A 25,116-nucleotide genomic window follows, 5' to 3' on the forward strand; every position below is an offset into this window, starting at 1 on the left:
ACATTTCCAACCAGTCTTGAGCCGAACTGAATTTTGCTACAGGCATGTCCAGTTTGTCTGAAGATTGCCAGAGGTATTTTTTTGATGCTCAGGAATCTGAAAATTCACATAATTATTTGCAATTTTCTCAAAATTTTGAGTGAATTTTGCACGTCCACTCAGCTCGTTGAGATCCAACCTTAACAATTTGATAGTCGCTTAAAATCAGTCCGAAATAAATTTTGTAAATCAAAGTCATGCACACATCATCGTGCATATGACACGTTCAAGGAAACGCTGCAGCTGCTGTGCTTAAACTTCATTATAGTCTGTGTGTGCCAGCAGATATGGCACTTCAGGGTCATCGGTAAAACAAATGTCCTGTCCCGAGGAAAATAGGTCACCATGAAATGTGTTCCACTTGCTTACCATCGAGTTCAAACATCCATATTGATTACAATTACACAACCACAGAGACAACCACCCCACATCTGTGGCAGCATCATTTACACATGACACACCGAACCAACCACATCAAACCTGGACACGAGCACCGACGTACAGTAGCTGAGGGAAAACATTTGTTTAAACATGCCTCGGAGGAGCTCTGAGTGACAGATATGACAACAACAAGAGGTTTTACAGAGAACTGATGAGCAGCACATCACTTCTTTCATCAGTTTCTGCAGCTGTCTGCAGAGACACAGGAACCATCCAAAGTTTGTACAGAAGAAAAAACAACAGCTACCGTACTTGCTGCCGTACACGTTGCACTGCCGTATAAGTCGCATCTATTTTGCGTCACCGCTGACCACCTGGAAATGTGGGCTGATGTGCCAAAAATCAATTGGCTGCCAAAAGGCAACCGCTGGAGTGTGCACGGGAGGACTTTAACAAGATTAACACTTAAAAACAATTATTTATTTGCTTGAAATTACAGCAAAGCTCAGTTGAACGCTTCCTTAATAAATGTACGTTGACGGTCAAATTAGCTGCATTTCGCCTGGGCGGTGAAATGCAGCTGATTTGACATTTGCTCCAGGAGTTTCGGAGCAAGACGAAGGTGGCTTGGTATGACAAGCCAAGTGTCTCATTAATAGCCACCTTTACCTATTAATGAGACACGTGGCTTGCCATATTACTCGAGCGCCCTCTAGTGGATGAAAATAGTAGTGTTCAATATTTTCCATGTCAGAATGAATGAAATCATCAGATTTCAGCCAAAAACTGGGTGAAAAAAACAAATGTTGCTTTGCGGTATAAGTCGCAGGGCATGCTAACTTATGCAAAAGGTGTGACTTATATAGCCAAAAATATGGTATGTTTAAACAAACTTGGTGCAGACCGTGCACATAAATAAATGCACTTGTGAAATCAACAATTATGCACATGTGAAGTTACAATAAAAGTGCATGGAACAATCCACCAACACAAAGTGTAAATACATTCCTGGACTACAGAAACCACCTGAGCACCAACAAACCGTTGACCCACCATATCAAGGTGTTATTTATAAGACTGAGTTTGTTGTGGCTCCTCGGACTGATGAAGTCTTCTGGATGAAAGAAGAAACGTTTCAACAAAAAGAAACCGTCCAGAGGACCTGACTTAACTTTGTTGGATGTTTCTACCTGGATTACTGAGCATGAATCAGAACATTTCTGGATTCTTCATAACATTTACCAAATCATTTATCCTAACACAACGAGCACATCTTTTTCACACCTTCACCTGCTAAACAAACACATCAAGACTCCGGCAACATCCCATCGGGCGTCTTCTTCACACGGTATCAACACATCTGTTTGCTAAGCAACACCTTCATGAACACATCAGCAAATTCCTCTCAATGCGGGTTCTTCACCTCAACGTTTGGTGTGTTGCAGAAACAGCTGCTATCCAAATCCTTTGCATGTGCACGGCTACCGGTCACAAAATAAGGTCCTGGCGAAAATCATTGCTGTCCGATAGGTTTCTGAGCCATTTCCCTCCGCTGTAAATGCTCCAGACTGTGTTTACTCAGCTAAACAAGGAGGCAGGAGCAGCAGGCTCTGCAGCGGGACACGTTAACTTGTTCATTGCACACCAGCATCACAGAGAGAGCGGAGGAGAGGAAGTCAGCAAACAGAGCAAACTGCAGAGTGGGCCGGGCTAACAGAACTGGTTCGACTCCTTAAAGAGGTATCTTTAACACAAATTAAAAGGATGGATTAAAAAAAAAAATGCTAGAAAGAGATAAAAGGCAAACAGACAGTGTTGCTGCTAACAGTTTGGTGCTACAGTTCTAGGTAAATTTGTCATGCAGAGCTCAAACGGCGCGTTTTGAACGCCTCTCGGCTACTACCACACCAGTTCCAGCCCAACATCTCTAAAACTGACCAGTACTTTTTCTGTATGTGCTAAGGTTGCTTAGCAGTGGCGTCCATCTTGACTGGGACTGAGTCCAAAATGTAAATCTGTTCACCGGTTCATCAGATAATCAGACATGAGCAAAAACAAAACAAAAAGCTAACGGTTTCCATTTAACAAACAAAAAAAAAAAACATTTAGAGCTCAAAAAGCGTATTCTACTGAAATCTAAAAAGGGAACACTTACGTTCTTCAGCTTTCGACTGCCGTCACTTCCCCTGGAGAAAAACCACAAACAGTTTGTTTTAGAATAGAATAGAAACAGCCTTTATTGTCCCACGATGGGAAATTCAAGTGTAACAGCAGCAACAGATAAAAAGGTTTCACACAAAAGTTCCTAAATGTTAATAAACAACACAATCTATAAGAAATAAGATAAACAATATCAATAATAATGTTCAATATGTGTTGGAACATTGATAAGGACAGACTATTGACAGTACAGTAGTATAGGCAGAGTGTGTGTTTGAGCAGAGGTCAGCATGTTTTTAATCTTTATTGAGTTTGTTGGGAGCAGTGATGGTTGTAGAGTCTAACAGCTGCTGGGAGGAAGGAGCTGTTTTTCACTAAAACAATAACAATAATAATAATAATAAATATACATTTAAATAAAAACCAGCATCAAAAGTAAAAGTTACTGAAAATACTCCAAAATCTGCAGCAGTCTCAGACGAAGCAGGCAGATTGAACAGACTTTTACACTGCCTGTTTTTTTTTTATTTATTTAATAGTTCCAGCAGCTGAATGAGCTCAGGTTTTAGTTTTGATGAAGCTCTGAGAAATAAAATGTCATAATGGAACATTTGAACTGCTCATTGGATAAGAAAGAGTTTTTATACACGATATTTTGAAATGACAGGTGACAGAGTGCTAGATGAAGGTCAGAGCTGTTAAATGAGCTCAGAGAGGGAACGTGCACGCACGCACACACACACACACACCACAGTGGTGGCCACTTAGCGCTTCAGACTTTACCAAAATTATATGCTATGGATATTGTAAAATATCAAGTAGTGCTATACATAGAAACACTTTTTTTTTTCTTTTTCAAAAAATCCTTCGAGAATAAGAGGAATTAATAAAAAAACACAAAGCGTCACAACAAGAATGCTTGTTCACATCAGAGACTAAAGTTAGGCGTTTTACTCTTTTGAAGCGTAACAAAAATCAACTGTTTAGTCAAAAAGTGTGGACAAATATATTTAAAATGATCTAATGGATTAAAAAAAAACTTGTTGAAACGTTTCGTCTTTTATCCAAAAGATTTCTCGAGTCTGAGGAGCTGCAACAAACTCAGTCTTATAAATAGCTCCTTCTCATGGTGGATCAACCAGTTTGTTGTTGACGACCAGAACTAGTTCTAGTTTAAACAACTAGTTATGGACGTCAGCAACAAACTGGTTGATTCACCATGACATGGGGTTATTTATAAGACTGAGTTTGTTGTAGCTCCTCAGACTGAAGAAGTCATTTGGATAAAAGACGAAACGTTTCAACAAGTTGTTATTTTTTTTTATCCATCCAGCGGACCTGACTTAATTTTGTTGGATTTTCCTACCTGGATTATTGTTCAGAATATCTTTCAACTGAACTCTGTGCTTCTTGGCACCACAGCAACAAACGCACTGTGTGAAATACATTCTGTTTAACAATTAAACAATTATGTTTATAGGACGTGATCCAAATTTCTAAACTGAACGCAAACAAAACCCTCTTGAAAACGAGTTCCCGTGACTCAATGAGATTACCTGTGTAAATAAACGGTAAAAGAAAAAATGAAAAGGCAAAAACTCCAAAACTAAAACAACTGATTGAAAAATGTGCTATTTTTGTGTGAATGCTGATTCAACATCCACGTTATTATTCATCCAACTACTTCTGCAAGCCTTTAGCCATAGATCAAAACGTTTAGCTCATTCAGCAGAAGGGTGCTAGAACTTTTGGTTTTTATAACTTGTCAAAATTACAAATATTTATCACATATAAAAAATATTGCTGCTCTATTTCTGTGTCGTGCTTTAGGTTTTATCCATTATTCTATTAATTTCAGCTCGTCTTTTGCTACTTTTAGCATTTGCTGTTCTTAATTTTAAGCTAGTCTTGCTAGTTGCATGTTTTAGTTATTCTTTTGGTCCTTTTTTATATTTAAGCATTATTCTATTCATGTTAGCTCTTAGCTAGTGTTGTGATTTTTCAGCTTCATCAATTCAGTTGCAGCTGGTTTAGTATTTGTTTTGTGGTCATTCATCTCTCAGCATTTAATCACAATGCACTTTCACATGAAATGTAATTCCTCTACTTGTTAAATGTAATAAATTAAATTCATGCTCCACTTTGCAAAGATGTTTACAGGTTAGTTTCTGTGCCCTGGGAGTCATGGAGCCAAACTGAATGAGCAGGAAAGTAACACCTAACCTGCAGCTGTATGAGTTTAGACAGCAGAGAAACAAAAGAATAAGATGGGAGAAGATGCAGGTAGAAGTAGCTTGAGGGAATGATCTGAAAACCTTTCCTCCTCCCCTTCATTCCCCTCTGTCAGCTGAATAAACAAAAGAACAGCTTCCTTTTCTCTGCCGTTATTCTTTACGAATATCTTGGATTCCAAAATGTACTAGATCAACTTTACAGACTTCAGACAATAAACAAAGTTCTCTTTTCATTCAGTATCTATGGAGCTTATTATTGTAGTATCGATGGTGAACAGTTCTGAACATCTGCCAAAGATTTCTCAATAGATTTTTGTAAAGGACACACAAAATAATGTGTTCTTTTAATTGTTATCCTTTACAAATAAAAACAACAACATAATATTAGTTGAGGATATAGGGCTGTACAAAACTGAGACCTATTTACATAAATTAATTTGTTGTAAAAAAAAAAAAAATCTGCTAAATTATGTTTTTATTTTGAAAGCTGCTCTCCATGACCACTGAAAATAAAAAAAGGTAAAATCCATCCATCCATCCATCCATCATCTTTACCCACTTCTTCCTTTTTGGGTCACTGGTGCCCATATCCAACAGTCACTGTGCGAGAGGCGGGGGACACCCTGGACATGTCTCCAGTCCATCACAGGGACACACAGAGACAAACAAGACAAACAACCATTCACTCTCTCTCTCTTACCTAGGGACAATTTAGAGTTACCAATCAGCCCAGCATGCCTGTTTTTGGTCTGTGGGAGAAAACCGGAGTACCCGGAGATACACGGAGAGAACATGCAGACTCCACCCAGAGGTCCACCTTGTTTGAGGTTCCAAGCAGACTGCAGTGAGGAGCTGATTTTGAAATAAGCCGACAGCGGCCATTGATTAGCCAGTAGAGCTACGTCACAGGATGCCCCGCCCAACAAAACTGCAAACTTCATCTGAACCTCCACTTCCTCATCATGTTGACAGACGCCCCCACAAGAAATGAACACATTTACCCAGAGATATTGGAGACGATGGCCCAGCATGGCTACATCCGGACTTATAAGCAGTGCCAGGATAAGCCAACTAAACTGAAGTCTGATTTTAGGACTGTTTGGTTACTGGAACACAAAAAGACCAGTTACGATCCCACCCAGAGCAGGGAAACAGGTCAGCCTCCACTGTAGTGGCAAATCACCTCCACCTGCGAAGATCCAAGAGGAGAAAGCCGAGTGAAGCTGCACTTAGCAACGGCAAAGCAGCATACGTGTCCCTGTGATGGACTGAGACCTGTCCAGGGTGTCCCCTGCCTTTAACACAGTGACTGTTGGATATGGGCACCAGTGACCCTCCGCAACTCAAAGGAAGCAGCAGGTAAAGATAATGGATGGATGAGGAATGTCAAAATTCATCCCAATTTCTGAAAGTGAAGAGTTGTAGCAGCTCCGTACACATCTTTATGAGCAAACTTGTATTTTTTTAATTTATCTGGTCTATAGAGCAAAGGAAATGTATCTTAACTGACACGATGAGAACCAAGACAGATTTCTAACCCGAGGTCACAGTGAAACAAAACCCGCCCATCTGCGTAGCTCTTTGTCTGAGGCCGTTTATAGAAGAGTTCATGCTTGTCCAGAATCTTCTGAGTCAAGTACAGAAGCAGCCTCCTGCACTGGTAAGGTGCAAGAAAATAGCATCGTGAACGACAGCAGATTACATAACGACTGAAAATAGCTCAGAGCCACTTGAACAACGACACCACACTTTCCTCCCTGCTTGCGCTAATGTTACAGACTTTCCTTGTTTTGCTCGTCCTATAGAATTACCATGTTTACTATAGTTTCCAAAGTAGGAAAACTATTTTTAAACAAAATGAGTAAACTCGGAGGACTTAACAGAAATCTACGAGATGCGTTTTAGGCTCATCAGAAATTTAAATACAAGCTACAATCTTCTTAAACCTGATATTCTAGTGCTTACATGTGAAAACAAAAAATAAATATGAAATCTTACTTTTTTTTTTTAAAAATTTTGTGTGGAACAGTTGATGTTATTTACTTCCCTCTGATAGTCTTCATAAAACCAAGTTTAGTTAAGAGTTTTACTGTTTCTGCAAAGCAAGGTCTTGACCTCTAAATGCAACCAAGTCTTAAATTGTGCATGTGGCGAGTCTTTGAGCTGAATAAAAGACAAACTTCCACGTCGAACCGACAACTGGTAGCTCATGGTCATTCTCTGAGGTTGGTTCACAACAAAACGGTGCATAAAACCCAAAGAGAGAGTCAGGAGAGTCACCATGATGAGATCATAAACCGTTTGTCAGATCCTCCTCCACTGATCTTTGCATGTTTTTATGTAGTAGTTGAACAAATAAAATGATTGAAAACAAGATAACATGAATATAAATTGGCACCAGTACCACATGTAAAAGTTCAAGTTGAAGAAGCTTTATTATCCTCAAGGGACAATTTGTTTCAGTCAGTAGGGACACAAAACATCCGTACTAGACAAGACATTGAGACATTAAAATCACAGTAAAGAAATCATCATTGTTCATTTAGAAGCCCGATCGCTGCAGGGATGAATGGCTTTTTCAGTCTGTTCGACCTAAATCTGAGCAGCAGATACCTGCATCAAAATGGACGCAACCTGAACTCACCATGGAGTGGGTGATCAGGATCTGCCAGAATAATGAGGTCAACTCAATGCAAAATGGAATCCATCCATTATCTTTACCCACTTCTTCCTTTTTGGGTCGCGGGGGTCACTGGTGCCCATATCCAGCAGTCATTGTGCGAGAGGCGGGGGACACCCTGGACAGGTCTCTGGTCCATCACAGGGACGCATAGAGACAAATAAGACAAACAACCATTCACTGTCTCACTCACGCAGACTCATGTTCGTGCTGCTGTTCGGCGTATTGTTTTTATGCTACTAGTGCTTAGCGTATTTTTAGTTGATGTTTTTCTTACTACGCATCTTAGATCTTATCACTGTTTTTATTTTACATTTTATTGTTGGATGTAACTGGGACCCTGTGTACATAATCTCGTTCCACCACATGTACCACATGTGGTGGAACAACAATAAAGAAACTCTGACTCACCTAGAGATGATTTTCAACCTAACATGCATGTTTTTGGTCTGTGGGAGGAAACTGGAGTACCCGGAGAAAACCCACGCAGCACGGCGAGAACGTGCAAACTCCACCCAGAAAGGTCCCCGGCTGGGATTTAATCCGGCAACCTTCTCGCTAAGATGCAGCAGCTCTACCAACTGAGCCACTGTGCCGCCTCGTAAAATGGGATGTTTTTGTAAAATTGGATACAAAATCAACGAGTTATGTATAAATTAGTTTACACAAAGACGCATCGATGCACAGAAAGACCTTTGTGTTGCAAAATCAGTCAAGTGGTCAGAAAGATTAGTTCTCATCTTCTCGTCTCCACAAACAGCTTCCTTAACCCTTCTGTGAATAAAACCCTGGTTAGAAACTCTTCACATAATCCAGTGATGCTCGAAACACTGAAACACCCACACATTCACACAAACATACACAGTATATATATATATATATAAGAAAAACAGCCAGCTTTGTTACCAAGCAACAAAGTAGGAGTCATGGTTCAATGAGTGATGTAATCTCTTTTGTTTGTATTTGGACAAGAACTCGTTGTGTCAAACAGATAAGCCATTGTTTCTTCCTTGACAAGCATGCTCAACCTTCCATTGACTGTCATTCACTAATTTATGAAGCAGTGGACAGCTTGATTGTCTGAAGTTGAGAGATGATGGACAGGACGACTTACAGAGAGATGAAAAAAGCTCCGCAAGCTGGAGCTTGAGAAAGCAGAAGGGTTTGAAATACCTTCAACCTACATTTAATCAATGGCTTTTATTAAAGAGTTTTCACCATCTAATAAACTAATCTTCAGACATCTGTGTTATCACTATTTCCCAAATGAAGTCTTGATTTAATTTTAAGAGAACAAAAGTTTGTAATGTATGCTGCTACATAGTGAGCTGACAAGAACTCTCTATTTGAAGTAGAGCACAGGATGATAACTCCGGTATGAAAGGGTGCAGCACATAATTGTCACAACATATGCAGCCTGTCATGATAACACTTTCCACTAAGTTTCATCAAATTCCTTTAAAGGAGTAAGAGGAGCTGAATGGACCAGAAAACTTAACGGTCGGACGGACAGACGACTCCCACTGTACCACAAAGTGACCCTTCAGGCGTATAATGAAAACCACAACCAGTTTTTACAGCAAGTTTTTAACAGGTAAACCAGCGAAGTGTTCAACAGCTAATCGAGTTCATTGACAAAGCAGATCCATCCGTCTATTATCTCCACCCGCTTCTTCATTTTCAGGTCATGTGTGTGTGTGGGGAAATCACTGGTGCCCATATCCAGCAGTCATTGTGCGAGAGGCGGGGGACACCCTGGACAGGTCTCCAGTCCATCACAGAGACAAACGAGACAAACAACCATTCACTCTCTCTCTCACCTAGGGACACTTTAGAGTTACCATCAGTCTAACATGCATGTTTTTGGTTTTTGAGAAAACCAACGCAGCACGGAGAGAACATGCAAACTACACCCAGAAAGATCCCTGGCCGGGATTTGAGGCGGCAGCTCTACCAACTGATCCACCGTGCTGCCACTAAGCAAATAAAGAACAATAATTCTCTCATTATTCAGTTAAAACAACAGATGTAGTTCGGTTCCCAAACTACTTCTGTTAAGGTTCCAACTGTTAGAACCTTCAAAACTCAAAGGTAACGAGTCCATCTGTCCTCTGACTGGACAGTTGATTGAGACCAACTTCTACGAAGCTTAATAATTTAAGCAAAATTCTAACCTGAAAACCTTTCAATCAGTTCTCCTGACTGAAGGAAATGTAATGAACAAATAGAGCCTTAAAAAGTACAAGTGCAACCACCCAACGGTGCTCGGAGAAAGAGGCCTTTTGAGCAGGAACGATCAAAATATCTCAAAATAATCCTTTTAGGCATTTGTTTTGTGGGACTTTAACATTTCTTACCCGATATAAAGACGGACTACCCCTTAGTTCCTCTTCTTCTACAAGCGCTGCTACACCACAGTCAGTAATTATTTTAAATCCAACATGTGGCCTTCCACTGCTTTAAACACCAAAATGTATGGAAAGCCCGAGTCTTACTTGGCAGCGGGACGTGTTGATGCGTCTTGCAGATCTCCTGGATCGAACAGCTGCGAGCCCTTCAGTCCCAACTCCTCGCAGCCACGGAGGAACACACTGAGGTTGTCCTGTGTATAAATCACACACACAAAGTGATAATTACTCACTGCTGGAGCAATCAGCTCCCACTCTGCAAACACAAAACGACTGGTTGGACATTTTGATTACAGAATAAAAGAAGAGATGAACAGAAGCTTCGACCTGTTCAGTGTTGCACACTGTTAAACCAAACATTTCCTTCCAACAGCCTTTAACTAATCAAAGCAGCTGTTTCAACATAAACCTAAAGTTCTAATTCTTAATAAAGACTATAATTAATTTGAAAAAAATCTATGCATGTCAACATCCTTTCAGTAAGAATTGTGTGAATCATGAAGCGTTCACTCTGTTGTGATCCATTTTTCTTCTGTACGTTTTTCAGCATCATTCTCATCCCGCAGTTTTTAAATCTATTTCAACAAATTGTAAATCAAAAACTTTCAGCTGTTTCAGGACACGTCTGCTGTGACTTTTGGAATTGGTGCAACTTTAGCTTTTTAAAATATTTAGCCTTTTCTGCCATTTTTTTCCTCAAAGGAAATTAATCGAACTCATTTTACATTCTTCAAATCTTTAGATGCGTTTACAACCTTTTACTGCTGCTTTCACATTTTGTTCTGCTTCAGCTTCTTTCAGCAAATTAACCTTTTTTTCAGCTACTTTCAGCTGTTATTTTCAGCTGGTTTGTGCTCCTTTCAGATTATTTCTGCTAACTGCAACATGTTTGTGCTTCTTCTAACTTCTTTCTGATAACGTCAGCTTGTTATGCTCCTTTCAGCTGATTTCTGCAAAGTTTCAGCTTTTTCTACCATTTCAGCTACTATACGGTTTTTTTATGCTAATTTAAGCTTTTACATCTGATTCCACATTTTCTTCCACTCATTTCAACTGGTTTCAGCCTAATTCTGCAAAAATGTGCTCTCTCCACTTCCAGTAATTTAAGCTTCTTTCTGCTTTTTAAGCTACTTTTCAGCCATTTTTTTTTTCTATGCTAATTTTGGCTTTTTTTTTTTCCAGATAATTTCTACATTTCTTGTGCTCATCTGCTTCTTTCAGCGTAATTAACTTATTTTAGTTAATTTCAGCTCCATATGTTCCTTTCAGTGTTTTTCTGTTAGTTCCAACTTTTTCTGCTATTACAGCTACCTTTTAGCTGTTTTTGTGCTAAATTTAGCTTTTTTTTTTTTTAAATAAAAAAAATATTTTTTTTTAGCTAATTACACATTTTTTAGCTCATTTCAGCTCCTTCCACTTCCAAATGGTAATTTCAGCTTGTTTCTGCCTTTTCAACTATTTTCAGCTTTTTTTTTCCCTAATTTTCTAATTTTTTGTGCTATTTTTTGCTTATTTAAACTTAATTTTGCAAATGTATTCTTTCTGCTTTCTTCTTCTAACTTAGGCTTGTTCTTCCATTTCGGCTACATTTCAGCACGTTTTTAGCTAATTACACATTTTTTAGCTCATTTCAGCTCCTTCCACTTCCTAATGGTAATTTCAGCTTCTTTCTGCCTTTTCAACTATTTTCAGCTTTTTTTTTCTAATTTTCTAATTTTTTGTGCTATTTTTTGCTTATTTAAACTTAATTCTGCAAATGTATTCTTTCTGCTTTCTTCTTCTAACTTAGGATTGTTCTTCCATTTCGGCTACATTTCAGTGCGTTTTTAGCTAATTTCAGCTGTTTTTCATCAAGTTCTTCTGCAGTAAGCATTCACGCTGCATTTTCGCAGGAAATGAAATTTCTCTAGTTAATGATCACGTTAATATTCTTGTCAACTGCCAATAAACGGACACATCCAATGTTTTTCCAAGGTATTTCTGTTAACCAAGGTTTGGCATCAAAAGTCATTACACGTGTTCCCTGCAAAGATGAAAATGAAAATCTGGATACCTGTTCAGCAGAAAGTTGACACCAGCAGCTTTTCTGTCTGGGTTTTGCTCATCTTCTACCTCAGACTGCACCAACGTTCACTCGTTCTCTCGTTGCTTTGTTCATTTCTGTCCTCCTATTCAACTCTCTTCACTCGTCTGGTGTCCTTACTCCTTCTACATTCCACAGAGTCCAGATCCCAGAGGTTTTCCTCCTTTTTCCTGGTGTCTGCTCTGACAAATGCTTTGTTGGATGCAACCTGAGTCAAGTCCTCTTCTCGTGTTCCCTCCCCCCCCACACACACAACCTCTCTCTCTTTTTTTTGTTTTTGTTTCTGTCTTTCAGAGGGCCACATTCATAGCCCTTCCCTCGCTTTCCTTCTCAGGGTGTCAACATTTCCTCTCCACCTCAACTGCCCAAGGCACTCTCTCTTTCCTCGCTCACATGTTTCCTATATTCTCATATTCGGAGAAGATTTGTTAAGTGCAGCCCTTTTAGTTAAGAGCTTCAAACAGCAGGTTTAGATGTGCACGCTGAGAGGCATAAGAATACACGCGTGACTACAAACTGATAAACACACAGACACACACACTTGGAAACACTTGTTCTCACGATCTTTTCCATTCCTAGCAAAAACAGTGCCTCAAACCCACCCTGCAACTTCCTGTGTTGTTGGGACAGAGCCATGGCTGCTCTCCTGGTGAGGGAACCCCACCCACAGATACAACCACTCACAGCCGTCTCCGAGAGAGGACTCAGCCGTTTGGTCAACTAGTTTTACTTTAGTGACGACAAGCAGAGCAACAAGCTGAATAAACAAATGGGGTTCTATACATTTCCATCATTCATTTTAGTTTTCTACAGTTTATTTGGAGCCAAAGGAGGTTAAAACTGCTTTATGGGTCATATGTTTTGCTCTCTTGACAAGTCCAACAACTTCAGGTGTCTAACTCTTCGCATCACATGTTTGTCAGTGGCTGGAATTACAAACAGCCTGGACCTTAAAACAACAACTGGTAAATTAGCAACTCACACAACAAATAGAAACATGTTGTGGACACTTAGAGCCAGTACGTTTATGATCCTGTCAGTGTTGCCAGATAAGAAATTATGAATTATCGTGCATTCTCTCTAAAACTAACATATTTTGACCAAAACTGTCATATGTGCAGAAAGTGCACTTTTGTCAGTGGTGATGGTGAGGAGGTTTACACATGCATGCACACACATGCACGCACCCCCCGCTAGGAAGAGGGGAGGGAGGAATGTGTGCACCCAGGAGGGTGAAGGGTGCACGAGGACATTCTGACAACATGTTGGTGTTTGCATAATTAAAAACTTTATTTTCTGTTGCACTGAAACGTCAAAACAATTGTTTGTTTGGGCTTTCTAAAAACTCAAACTTAATTGCACATTTATAAAACCCTAAAACTAAAAACATGATAATTATCACACAATTGGCAACCCCAGTGCTTATAAAAGATGGGAGCAAACTTGGTAGTAATTTGTAGATTAGTGCCACAGATCAAGTACATCTACGTTTGGATACTGTAAGATTAGATTTGCATTTTTGACTTTATTTGAAATTCCTTCATTCTTGCATTAAACTGAGTTTCATCTGATCAACAGAACAAACGGTTTTACAAGAAAGAGAATCAGAGTCCAGGTTCTGATGCAGGAATTAAATGTTTTTGGGTTTTTTTACGCTTCTGACAAGAAAGCACAAAAAAAATATATAAAAATAAAAAAAAATCAAAGAGGAAATATAAATGTACAAGTTACAGAAAGACCAATTTTGTATGTCCTACTAATTTAAATTGGCTGATCTTTTCCAATTAAAAATAAATAAAATAAATATGAAAAGGTAATTGATCAGATCTGTACAAACAAAATCCAAGTCGTAAAATGAAAATAAAGCAGCAGCTGCTGTGAAGAAACTATTGGTATATTTTGTTCAATTTAATATACACACTGACACCCCCTACCCCCCAAAATAAAATAAAATAAAAAACTTAATTATATACATTGTCCATCAGCTGCCTTGACTGTAAAAGATTGGTAGCGTTTGTGTAGAAATAATTCATATCAGAAACAAAATTTTTGTCAAATTTTATTCTAAATCTCAAATAAAATAAAATAAAAATATTCCGATCATTTGTACCAAAATACCTTTTTTTTTGTCTACAAGAACAATAGATCTGTTATGGTTTATTTTTCTATTTCTTTTTCTATTTCTGTCATAAAACAAAGTGCAGACAACACCAAGAATGAAACAATTTAAAAACAAAACAAAAATATTACAAGAAGAAAAAATGTTTTACTTGTAGTTTTACCAAATCAAGGTTTCTATGTAAAATCATCATCCATTGAATAAATAACACTGTTTAAAAGGAAATAACTGGTGTGTTTAAGACGTGGTTTGAATATGGATCAGAGTAGATTAAAGAAACTAAAGAATTCACGTTGAATATTTTTCTTTCTTTCTGGGAGTCATTACATAGAGCTGTCATGCTGCAAACGTCACATTAGACAGAAACCGTGTCTTCACCACGTCATTTACGATGTTGACCTTGAATGGAGACGCCCAGCGCGCGACTGTTTACTTAAAACACGAGTCCACCAAGAGATGGTTGCGTCAACCCCCCTCCCTTAATGAACACCGACAGTCTGAGCAGAGGGAACTGTTTAATTACAAACAGTCTAAACTCCACAGAGGCTCATTTTCCCAATAAGCCCCAAACAGGAAGAGGATGGGGCTGTGTTTTATTTTGGTAGGTCAGGTATCAGCACCCTGTTCTGTGTTTCTCTCATCACAGCCAAGACGACTACAAATCTCTGCAAACGCACGAGAACTTCACAAACAGAGTTATGAAACTTCCGGAGCATACAAGGTCGTATTGTTCAGATAAACTACACACACACCCCGGCCCCCACTATCATCCCACTGCTAACTGGATGTAAACATGTTGTCTTCAGCTGAGTGTTTATTGGCTCTTTGGGACAATTATCCATCGCTGTATTCTGTTTATTTTAGTATTTCAGTTGTCGAGTAAACGCCAATTAGAGATTTTGCTTTTAAATTTGTTTCATGCATCAGTAGCCTGCGTTTGAGATACCATGACAAACAGACAAAACGGCGAGGAAACTTTTAACTATAAAAAAAAACCATAAAACGACCCTAAAGTTCATTAAACAGTCCCTTCACATCCTCAAAACGGTCGGTGCTTTGACATTAAATTAATCAGCCAATCATGAAAATAATTTCTAACGTTGCGTCACACCTCCCCACCCTGAAACTGACCGCATGCGGGGTGGTTTCAAAAAGCAAGGCACGCCTGCACACAAATCTTACAGCCAGTTAGCGAAATGCACTAATAACAGTTTATTTTGTTTCTAATTTACCAGAGAATTGAAGAAAACTGTCTCGGGGCAGAAAGTTAATGCTAATAAACCTCTAAAACAGACCAGAGGAAACACATTTAGTCACTAATGAAAGAAGAGCTTTGGAATCCCAATCCAGAAAATCTTGTTACTACATTTTTCATAATTTTCATGTTTTTGCATAAATCAACTCTGTTGGTCACGTTTCACATCCGTCTGTGGTTTTATGAATGTCTAATCAATGGAAAGAGTCAAAAAGATCTTGTGAGCCTCTGACCAGACAGTTTATTTAATATTAAAAAAATAATAATAATAATTTTCTATTTCCTGATTGCTTCTTTAGAGAGAACGGTTTTCTGCCCAACAGCAACAAAATGCATTTGAGTTGCAAGAAAGTAGTAAAGTTAAAGCCTGACAAATTGAAAAGTGTGAAACTTGGTACTACTGATTGAAAAACTCAACGTCAGACGTGTGAATATTTACTGACTGAACTCTACTCATCACTGATGTAAATTGTGGCACGATGGATGGCGTGAAACCCACCGAGGTAATTTATGTAACGTTGTTTTTAACTGCAAACATCCAACAGGTCAAATTAATGCAAAAATAAAAATCAAAAAATAAATTCTAATCAGGAATGAACAACTTTGTTATTTAAAAAGTCCATTTGTGAGATGATTTTGCTTGTGACACCAGTGCATCAGTAAAGGAATTTGAACAGTTAGAACCAAAATCCTGTTTTAATCTTGATTTAAAAATAAAATCAGCAAAGCTTATTTTCACATAATCTATACTTACAGCCCTCAAGTGATCTTGTTCAACAAATAAGGGAGGAATTTCAAGTATATTAAGTGTGAGTTCAGCTCCAAAGCTATCAAATGTCCTAGCTTCTGTTTACTTGCATGTGCTGGTCCTGAAAGGCCACTTCATTCAGATCAAGGTCTTCAGTCTGTATGAAAGAGCTCCGCTGTGCTGGACTGTATCGACTGAAATGTACGACGGTACGTCGGTCTCAACAGTAGTCGCACATACCTGATGCAATAAGATCCACAAGATTCACAAATGCATAAACAGTTTTTCAAATGCACACATTTCAATTTGCACAAGCAGGAATATTTTGTGCATACAAACATGCACAGTTTGTGCACGTACACGCACAAATTGCCCGCTGCTGATGAACCAGTCAACACAAGTGCACGGATTGTCTGTGAATGTGACTTTTGAGATTTTCTTGCCGCTTCAGATTCACAAAGGTAATGCTGCGTTCAAGGCTGATAAAAATGCTGGGACATCTGACTATCATACAGATTTAAAGCTGCAGCTGGGACTAAACTGCTCCTTAAAAAAAAAAACTGCACAGATGAAGACTCAGATAAATCTTAAAAAGAAGTTTGTGTGCAAAAACAAACAGCATATTTTATACTACTATTCCATTATGGTAATATGGAATTACATCTTTATGAATAATTATGGTCAGAGAGCAAGAAAAAGGGGCAATACTTAACTTTACACACTTTAAGTATCCTAAGAGATTACATGAAAAGTTGTACCAAATGTATTACTGGGAGTTTTAAGATTGAATAAGTGAAATTATAAACCGTAAGCTCATACATGGGTGGATTTTGTATAACATGGGGGTTCCTGACAAACGCCAACATGTTGTTATTATATGTTACACAGAACACAAAGCCTAGTAATCCATCTACAGGAAAAAGACCACAGGTTAGAACAAGTTTCCCATCAGATAACCTCAAATTAGAGTATTTCTGGAGGAAATATGCAGAGACAAACAGGAAGACGTGCAGAAATGAACCACCTTGACAAAGATGGAAAACAGCAACTAACGGCACAGGTCAGATGATACAGACAGAGCCACAAACTGTTTCAGGTTTTGTTGACTGGAAGTGAATTTGAATGTAAAGTACAAGGTAGCAGCACTTACCAGGCCAGCTATGGGTGTTGGGAGTCTGTTAATTTTCTTTACCGTGCCGGGCCTAATAGAGCTCAATAATCTGGCAAAAAAAGACATGAAAGGAAAAAGTTGCATCTTAGAATTTTAATAAAAAATGTAAAACTTAAATACAAGCAAGAGAACAGATAAATATATATGACCAGATGGAGTCAGGACCTCTGGACGGGTTCTTCTTGTTGAAATGTTTCATCTTTTATCCAAAAGACTTCTTCACTCAAGAGATGAAAACAAACTCAGCCTTAAAAACAGCACTGTCTCAAAATGGATCAACCGGTTTACTGGTCCATCCATCCATCCATCCATCCATCCATCCATCCATCCATCCACCCATCCATTGCTTGCTCTGAAGTTGGGTTGCAGGGGCAGCAGCTTGAGCAGGGAGGCCTAGACATCTCTTTCCACATCCACCTCCTCCAGCTCTTCTGGGATGACTCCAAGGCGTCCATAGGCCAACTGAGAGACCTAGTCTCTCCAGCGTGCTTTGGGTCTTCCCCAGGGTCTCCTCCCAGTTGGACATGTCTGAACCACCTAAAATGGCTCTTCTGGATGGAACCAGTTTGGTGATAACATCCAAAACTAGTTGTTCACATGCAAAAGGAAGACCGTCATCTTAACAATTGATCATTAGTGCTTGATGGCCACTTGCTATTCACAGGAGGCTGAGTGATACTAGCAATAACAGCATTGTAAGAGGGAGACCGTTAGACATGGAAGCTCCGCCCCCGTTTAACGATGGACAGTTTCTCTTCACAAAGACGGCCTCCTTTACTCCTCTTTCAAACCATCGTTCCTCTCCATCAAGGATATGAACATCATCCCTGAAAGAGTGACCTCTAATCTGGAGATGTGTGTAGACACCCCCCCCCCCGAGTCCTGGCCTGATGATGTTGATCTTCTGTGCTGGTCCATCCTTTTGGCCAGTGGCTGTTTAGTTTCCTCGACATAAGACAGACACCCCTCCTGGCACTGAACATCCATCCATGATCCACTATGAGAAGGTGCTGCTTATAAGATTGAGTTTGTTGCAGCTCCTCAGACTGAAAAAGGTTTTTTGGATAAAATGTTTCAACAAAGAAGAATTCATCCAGAGGACCTGACTAAACCTGGTTAGAGTCTTGTACCTACATTAACTGAGCATGCATCAGGATATTTTGAAACAGCAAAATATATAAGTTTAGCCAAAAGGTATACCAAACACAAACTATATAAACATCTAAAGTTTTAGGTGGCATCTGGTAAATCAACAGTCCTCATCAGTGCTTCCCCTCTTCCAATCTTTATGATCCGTTTGTTCACATATTTTTTATACCTTAATGACCCACACATCAAAAGGTATTTGTGACCTAAACAAACGCAAAGGTTTCATTCAGGGAAAATACTGTGCATTCCAACAAACTATTATTCCTACATAGCCCCAGAGTTCCCAACGTCTTTTCCTCTCTCTGTCTCGCATTTCATCTGTTGAGCTTGTTTTCATCAAAGGAAGCGCTGTAATGACTCTGCCTCGTAAAGGGAATACCAGCTCTTGGGTACACGGTGTTAGATATCCACAGTCCTGTGATGTTCGTGTCATTCCAGCATTCTAGATGAGATGAAGTACCTTTTGCCCCCCATTCAGTGAACTCTGAGCCCATCTAATGCCTTCCTAGTCTAGTTAGAGACTTCCTGGTGAACTATACATTTCCAAAAATAAGTTTAAAGCAACTGAAGGAGACGGGTGTTTTCAGCGCCACGTGAACAATGTGTAGGTGTGGGAAGAGCGACTAATTTACTCTATGGAGAGAATACTGTGCTTTGTTTTATCAACTCAAATGATAAAATCTGACTGTTTTTTCTTTTCTTTAAATTAATTATCGCTGAGAGCCTGTATGCCAGCTAAAGTTTTGTGACTTAAGAAAAATGTCTTTATAAACCTCTCGAATGTGGGGGATTTAAACATAAAATGTTTATTACCTAAAGGAAGTTTTGACTTTTTGCAAAAAACATTTTACTTTCTTTGTGAAAAGTGTTGATGATTTCCAACATACAGTTCATTCACTGCGTTCTAAAACGCAAAGACGGATGAAAAGAAGGAAAACGTGAGGAATTAATGTGGAAATACTGAGACACAAAACAAGCCCCAAAACAAAAACCTCCATGTTTCCTCCTCTGCCCACAAAATTACACACAACGGCCCTCATTAATAAACATCTGTGTCCTGTTGCAGGAGGCACATAATTTACTGCATTAATATAAAGATTTTATAAAACTGATGTGACCTCATTGAGGTTTGGTTATGGCAAACAAAAGTTTGTAAAATAAACTAAAAATAGCAAATAAATAAATGTGCATCAAAACAACTAAGTGTTAAATGTTATAAAGACAGCTTTTCTAGTTATGTTGTGAGTTTTTTTAAAGACTTGTTGTTTTTCAATGAGATGCAAAGCACAAATAAGATGATTAAGCAGCTGATTAAAGGCTATACAAATCAGTGTGATTGACAGTTAGATTGATCTTTTTTTGTTTATTTGCATGACACTAATATAAGCATTAATAAACAGGAAAACTTGTATGGGCAATAAATAAAATAATTTAATCAAACCAAGTACAGTAATCCCTCACTACTTTGCAGTTTGATTATTGTGGACTTGCTCTATCGCAGTTTTTCAAAATAACATTGGACATGACACACAATTGGCTGATTGATGGATGAGCCGCACGATCAGCATGGAATTTAAAATAGTTTAAATTATTTAGCACCTGCTGCACCTCTGCGCAGCCCTTACTGCAGGATAAACTTCCTGTTGCAGCTGATCAGCTGTTCACCGTGCAGAAAGGATAAGTGGGCGTGGCCAAGAGGCTTGCAAGTGGCAAAGAGCAGAGGAGGCAGGGAGCTGAAATCATGACATTATGTGCTCTTTTAGAGCGTTTAGAGTTTAGAAACATTGTTTAGAATATTGCAAGAGTATGGGAAGGATTTAAAATGCCTTTGTACGTATGCATGTATGTATGTATGTATGTATGTATATATAATGTACAATAAAACAAAAAGACAGAAATAAATGTTGATATCCTTTAGATTGAGGGAAAACATACACAGTTTAACTCACTCGCATAGCAGGATCCCATTCTGCAGGCCACCTCGGAAATCCTTGTCACCAAAACATCTTCCTGTGACAGCCTGCAGAGAACAAAAAAAGAAGTTATTAAACCATAATCTGACTGCCTCAGATTAGATAATTTATCCTCTAAATGTGGAGTCTAAAACAGTGTTTATCATCAGTAACAAACAAAAAACAATCTACAACAATTATCTTTAGGCCTTTCACGTTTTTAAATAATTTAAGTCTTGAAAATTGTGGGAAAAGACGCACAAGCGGTCTCCGGCTGTATGTCGAGCTTCTCTCTGGGCAATAGTGCTAAACACTAACAAGCTTGACATACCGTCAGCTGCAATCATTCCAAGCAAACAGCTAATATGCTGCGACAGGGGATTTATTGGGAAATAGCTGCTCAGACACACCGAGGAAGAGACTGCCAGTCTGCATGTACTTTCATAGCAACACATTAAAAGGCACAAATGCTTTCCCCCCATACTGACACATGCAAACGCTTATGATCAGCTATGATTTATCTTTTTTGATTTGCTGCTTGTTTTGGCCATGGCAGCTAAGTTGAACATGCTGCAAAAATACATACATAAGCTGCTTCTGCACTACATTTACATTAACTGAACCACAACCTTCAACTAAAGTTTCAACCTTTCACTTCAGGTTATGCGAGTGAACAGGACACGACTGGATCTCAAGTCAAGCGTGAACATAAACAGCTTTAGTAAAAATATGAACGCCAACAGTGAAATGACGAACCCTGCTTCTTAAAATAAAAGAAGCAGTTGTTGAATGACCGTTGGGGCCTTGGCCCACTTGAGGTCCATTTATTCTTACAAGAATTGTGCCTCCTGCAGAAAACATGGGGATCACTTTGGTCGCTGGTATGGAAACCAAAACAATTAGATTAAATTTCCTGAGTGTTTCTTTCAGATATATTTGCACAGCTGTGGGTAAAGTGCAGACTTGTATAGCGTCTGATCTGGTTGTGCGTTTCTATCAGCTCTTTGGCTCTCTGAGGAACCGGGACCTTGTGAAAAACAGCGAACTGTTGTACGTCCATGAGTAATCACACAGAAGGCCTCATTTCTACAAGAAGCTTCATGTTGGGTGTTTTTCTCCATTGGTCTCTGCAAGAATTTCAGATTATCACCATATAATGAAATTAAGCCGTTTTTGGCCACCGTTCCCTTCTGCGAGACAACTTGTGAACAGTGTATGTGTGTCTGGTGCTGACAGCGGAAAACAAATGTGTGAAGTTTGAGTGAAAGGTTAAAAAGTCCCAAGCATAACATTCTAAACTGCACTCAACCCTATTTGGAAAAAGAAAGTTTAATGAAAAGAATGACAAATATAAAAAGTATTTGGGTCATAATTTATTTAAAACTGCTAAAGAAGCTGTGATCTGTGGTGAGAACAGAGAGCAGGTGGAAGAGAACTTGGAGAGGCGGAGGTATAGAAAGAAGAGGAATGAAAGTCAGCCGTAGTAAGACAGAGTCCATGTGTGTGAATGAGGGGGAGGAGGTGGAACAGTGAGGCACCAAGGAGCAGAGGTCACAAAGGTGCAGGACTTCAAGGACTTGGGGTCCACTGTCCAGGAAAATGGGGAGTGTGGTAAAGAGGAGAAGAAGAGAGTCCAGGCAGGATGGAGTGGATGGAAAAAAGTTTCAGGAGTGATTTGTGATAAAAGAGTATCAGCAAAGGTCAAAGGAAAAGTTTACAAGACAGTGGTGAGACCAGCTCTGTTGTATGGTCTGGAGACAGAGACATGGACAAAAAGACAGGAGACAGAACTGGAAGTGTCAGAAATTAAGATGATGAGGTTCTCCTTAGGAGAGACAAGGATGAATCAGAGGTACAGCACAGGTTGAACAACTGGGAGATAAAGTTAGAGAGGACACACTGAGATGGTTTGGACATGTCCAGAGGAGGGACAGTGGTTTGGACATGTCCAGAGGAGGGACAGGGGTTTGGACATGTCCAGAGGAGGGACAGTGGGTATACTGGTAGAAGGATATTACAATGCAACTGCCAGGAAAAAAGACAAAGAGGAGATATATGATGCAGTTAGAGGTATGGAGGTGCTGTAGTTGGAGAGAGGACAGAGGATGCAGAGGACAGCGTGAGATGGAGGAGGACTCGTGAAAATTTGAAAAAAGAAGAAGAAAGAAGCTGAGGGAGTAAAACTGTGTATATATATATATATATATTTTTTTTTTTTACAAAAGTGAAACAACAAATACATATTCCCCTTGATTTTAGTTCAAAGTGACTCTAGTCAGGAGTTTTCTCCCATAGGTTTATCCTGAGTTAACCCAGTTAAGTAATAACTTCCATAGGTCATATTAAACATTTCACATACTTTTACACAGATTTATAGAAACATGAGGTGATTCTGGCCTCACACCAGCATTGTGCAGAGTGTGTTGCATGTTCAGTGCTGACTTGCTGCAGGTGTGCATTCACGTCGCTGTTTGTTTCTGCTGCAGTGATCAATGACCGTGTTCATGTCCATAAACACGATGTACAGTATTCAATAATTAATGGTTGGTGTAATTTGAAAAGTGAAGGCCGAATAGATCAGAAGATTAGTGACATATAATTGTAATGAAAAAAAAAAAGTTGTGTTAACTTATTCTTGGCTTTCAGGTGTACTGGTTAATTAGAGGGATGAGGGATAAAAAAGGAGATAAGTCAAATTTTAATGTAAAATAATTATTTATCTTCTGGCTAGGACATGAGATTCTACAGAACATAGGATTTTCATTTCTTATTACGTTGGTGCAAAACTCAACAGTGACTGGATCTGGACAAGAACCTTGATTTATTCATACCTGTGGTTTTTCTAAGTGCTAAACAGAAAAACAGAATAAGAGGTTTGGTCACATGAAAGTACATTAAGGGGTATTGGGCTTTATGGCTCATTAAAACAAAACATCTTAAGAAATGACTTCTAAGTAAGTAGGTAAACTTTATTTATATAGCACCTGTTACAGATCAGAAAGCACAAAGTGCTTTACAGAATATAAGACATAAAACCACAAAAGATAAAAGATAAAACAGAAGGAGAGATAAAGCAACATGCGTTTGACATAAGACAAAATAAAACTAATTAAAAGCCAATCTGAACAAATGTTACAATGTAACAAGTTTAAAGCCACGGTTAAAATAATCCTAGTGTGATTATTAGAAAACTAGAAAATATAAAAGGACAAAGTCATCAGACAAAGTTTTTAAACTATTAATCAGAATCAGCCATAGCTCTGCTGAAAGTAGTGAGAAAATATTAAATGCCAAAGTCAAAGAAAAATAGCATTACAAGTTTCAAAATGGCCTTTTCAACATGTCCGTCATTGGGCTGAGCAGGAAAAGTCTGGACGTGAACATGCTTTTAAACCTGCAGGTCATACGGTGGTGTTCAGTTAAAAGGAGGAATGTGTTGGCTCTGTTGTTTTCAGTGGAATGTTGCTCACATTGTTTCACAAACAATCACACAACACTAGCTGGCTTTATTTTCCTCTATTCACTTCCTCCCATTTGAGAAACGTTCACGTCTAGACCAAAGTCATTCTCTGGGATCATGTCCAGGAGCAGCCAGCGCTATCACTTTGGACGTCGCAAAGAAATGAAAGGTCTGCTGATTTAGGACGGCATGAATGAACTTTGAAGAATCCATTTCAGCTTTTGCCAAATCCAGTTTCAACGAGGGGGGATTTAGTTTTTACTTTAATAAAATATAAATTACAAAAAAAACAGACCTAAAAGGGACGCTTCCTTCATGTTCTGTAAAATATGAGACAGGTCTCATATAAATTATATGACAAAAAAAATTAAAAATCCAAAACACTTTTTACACAATATTACAAGAAAAGAAATATAAATGCAAACATTGCGTTTTAAGTCAAAACAACATCAAACAGCTTTTGTTGGACAGCCATTGAGTCAGTGACTATCAGTGCTCACTCCTCGTCTGAACCAGCCTACATTCTGACTATGAAAACAGAACCATTACATCAGAGGTGTCCAGACTTTTTCATCTTGGAGCTCCATTTACAATGACCAAGTCAAAGTGATCTACCTGCTGTAAGGCCCCGTTTACATGAGAACAACTTCTGGAAACATTAGTGGGTTTTTTTTATCTTTATTGGGGGTAATCAACAAAAAATGAGCTGGTTTACACAAAAAACGCTGTCGTTTCCATGTCAGTCGGGTTGCCAGATAAGAAATTATGAACTATAGTACCGTGGCTTTAAAATAATAGTATTTTTACGTAAACTGTCATATGTGCTGAGTAAAGATATTCTAAGATGAGGTGTGTGTTGTGTTTGTTGAAGATATGCACAGAAAATGAGGGGGTAAATAAGACGTTTTAAACGTATCTGGCAACCCTGATGCTCAGCTGCATTCATTGTACATGAAGCGTCTGCAAGACAGTTACGTCCAAACTGGTGAAGACACCAACGTCTTTTTGGAGCCTGGATTTTATTAGTTTTGCTCCTGCATACTGAAAAAGTGTGAGCAGCACAAAACACTGCTCTCTGACACTTATTATAACTGTTGTCATTTATTATAACTGTTATTATTTATTATGGTAAATGGACTGTACTTATATAGCACCTTTCTATCGGATCAAGATACTCAAAGCGTTTTACACTACAATCTGTGCCTCGTTCATACAGCACTCTAATAGATCTCTACAAAGCTAATTGAACAAATCATTCTAAAGAGACTAATCAGTGC

General features: G+C 38.8%; 1 protein-coding gene across 2 annotated transcripts in view; it reads right to left on the minus strand.

The window, feature by feature from the left end:
* The window catches only part of LOC119408356 (LIM and calponin homology domains-containing protein 1), a 99,436-nt gene that overhangs the window by 45,051 nt on the left and 29,269 nt on the right, over positions 1-25,116 (minus strand). For both annotated transcript variants that reach the window (XM_037675157.1, XM_037675156.1), the window contains exons 2-5: positions 20,377-20,447; positions 17,258-17,327; positions 9,990-10,096; positions 2,576-2,606 (exon numbers count right to left, since the gene is read on the minus strand). In XM_037675157.1, the coding sequence (XP_037531085.1) occupies positions 2,576-2,606; positions 9,990-10,096; positions 17,258-17,327; positions 20,377-20,447 (279 nt within the window). The remainder of the gene's footprint in view (positions 1-2,575; positions 2,607-9,989; positions 10,097-17,257; positions 17,328-20,376; positions 20,448-25,116) is intronic.

Source organism: Nematolebias whitei, chromosome 4 (assembly GCF_014905685.2).
Source record: "Nematolebias whitei isolate Nwh7 chromosome 4, NemWhi1, whole genome shotgun sequence".
In the NCBI taxonomy this organism is placed as follows: domain Eukaryota; kingdom Metazoa; phylum Chordata; class Actinopteri; order Cyprinodontiformes; family Rivulidae; genus Nematolebias; species Nematolebias whitei.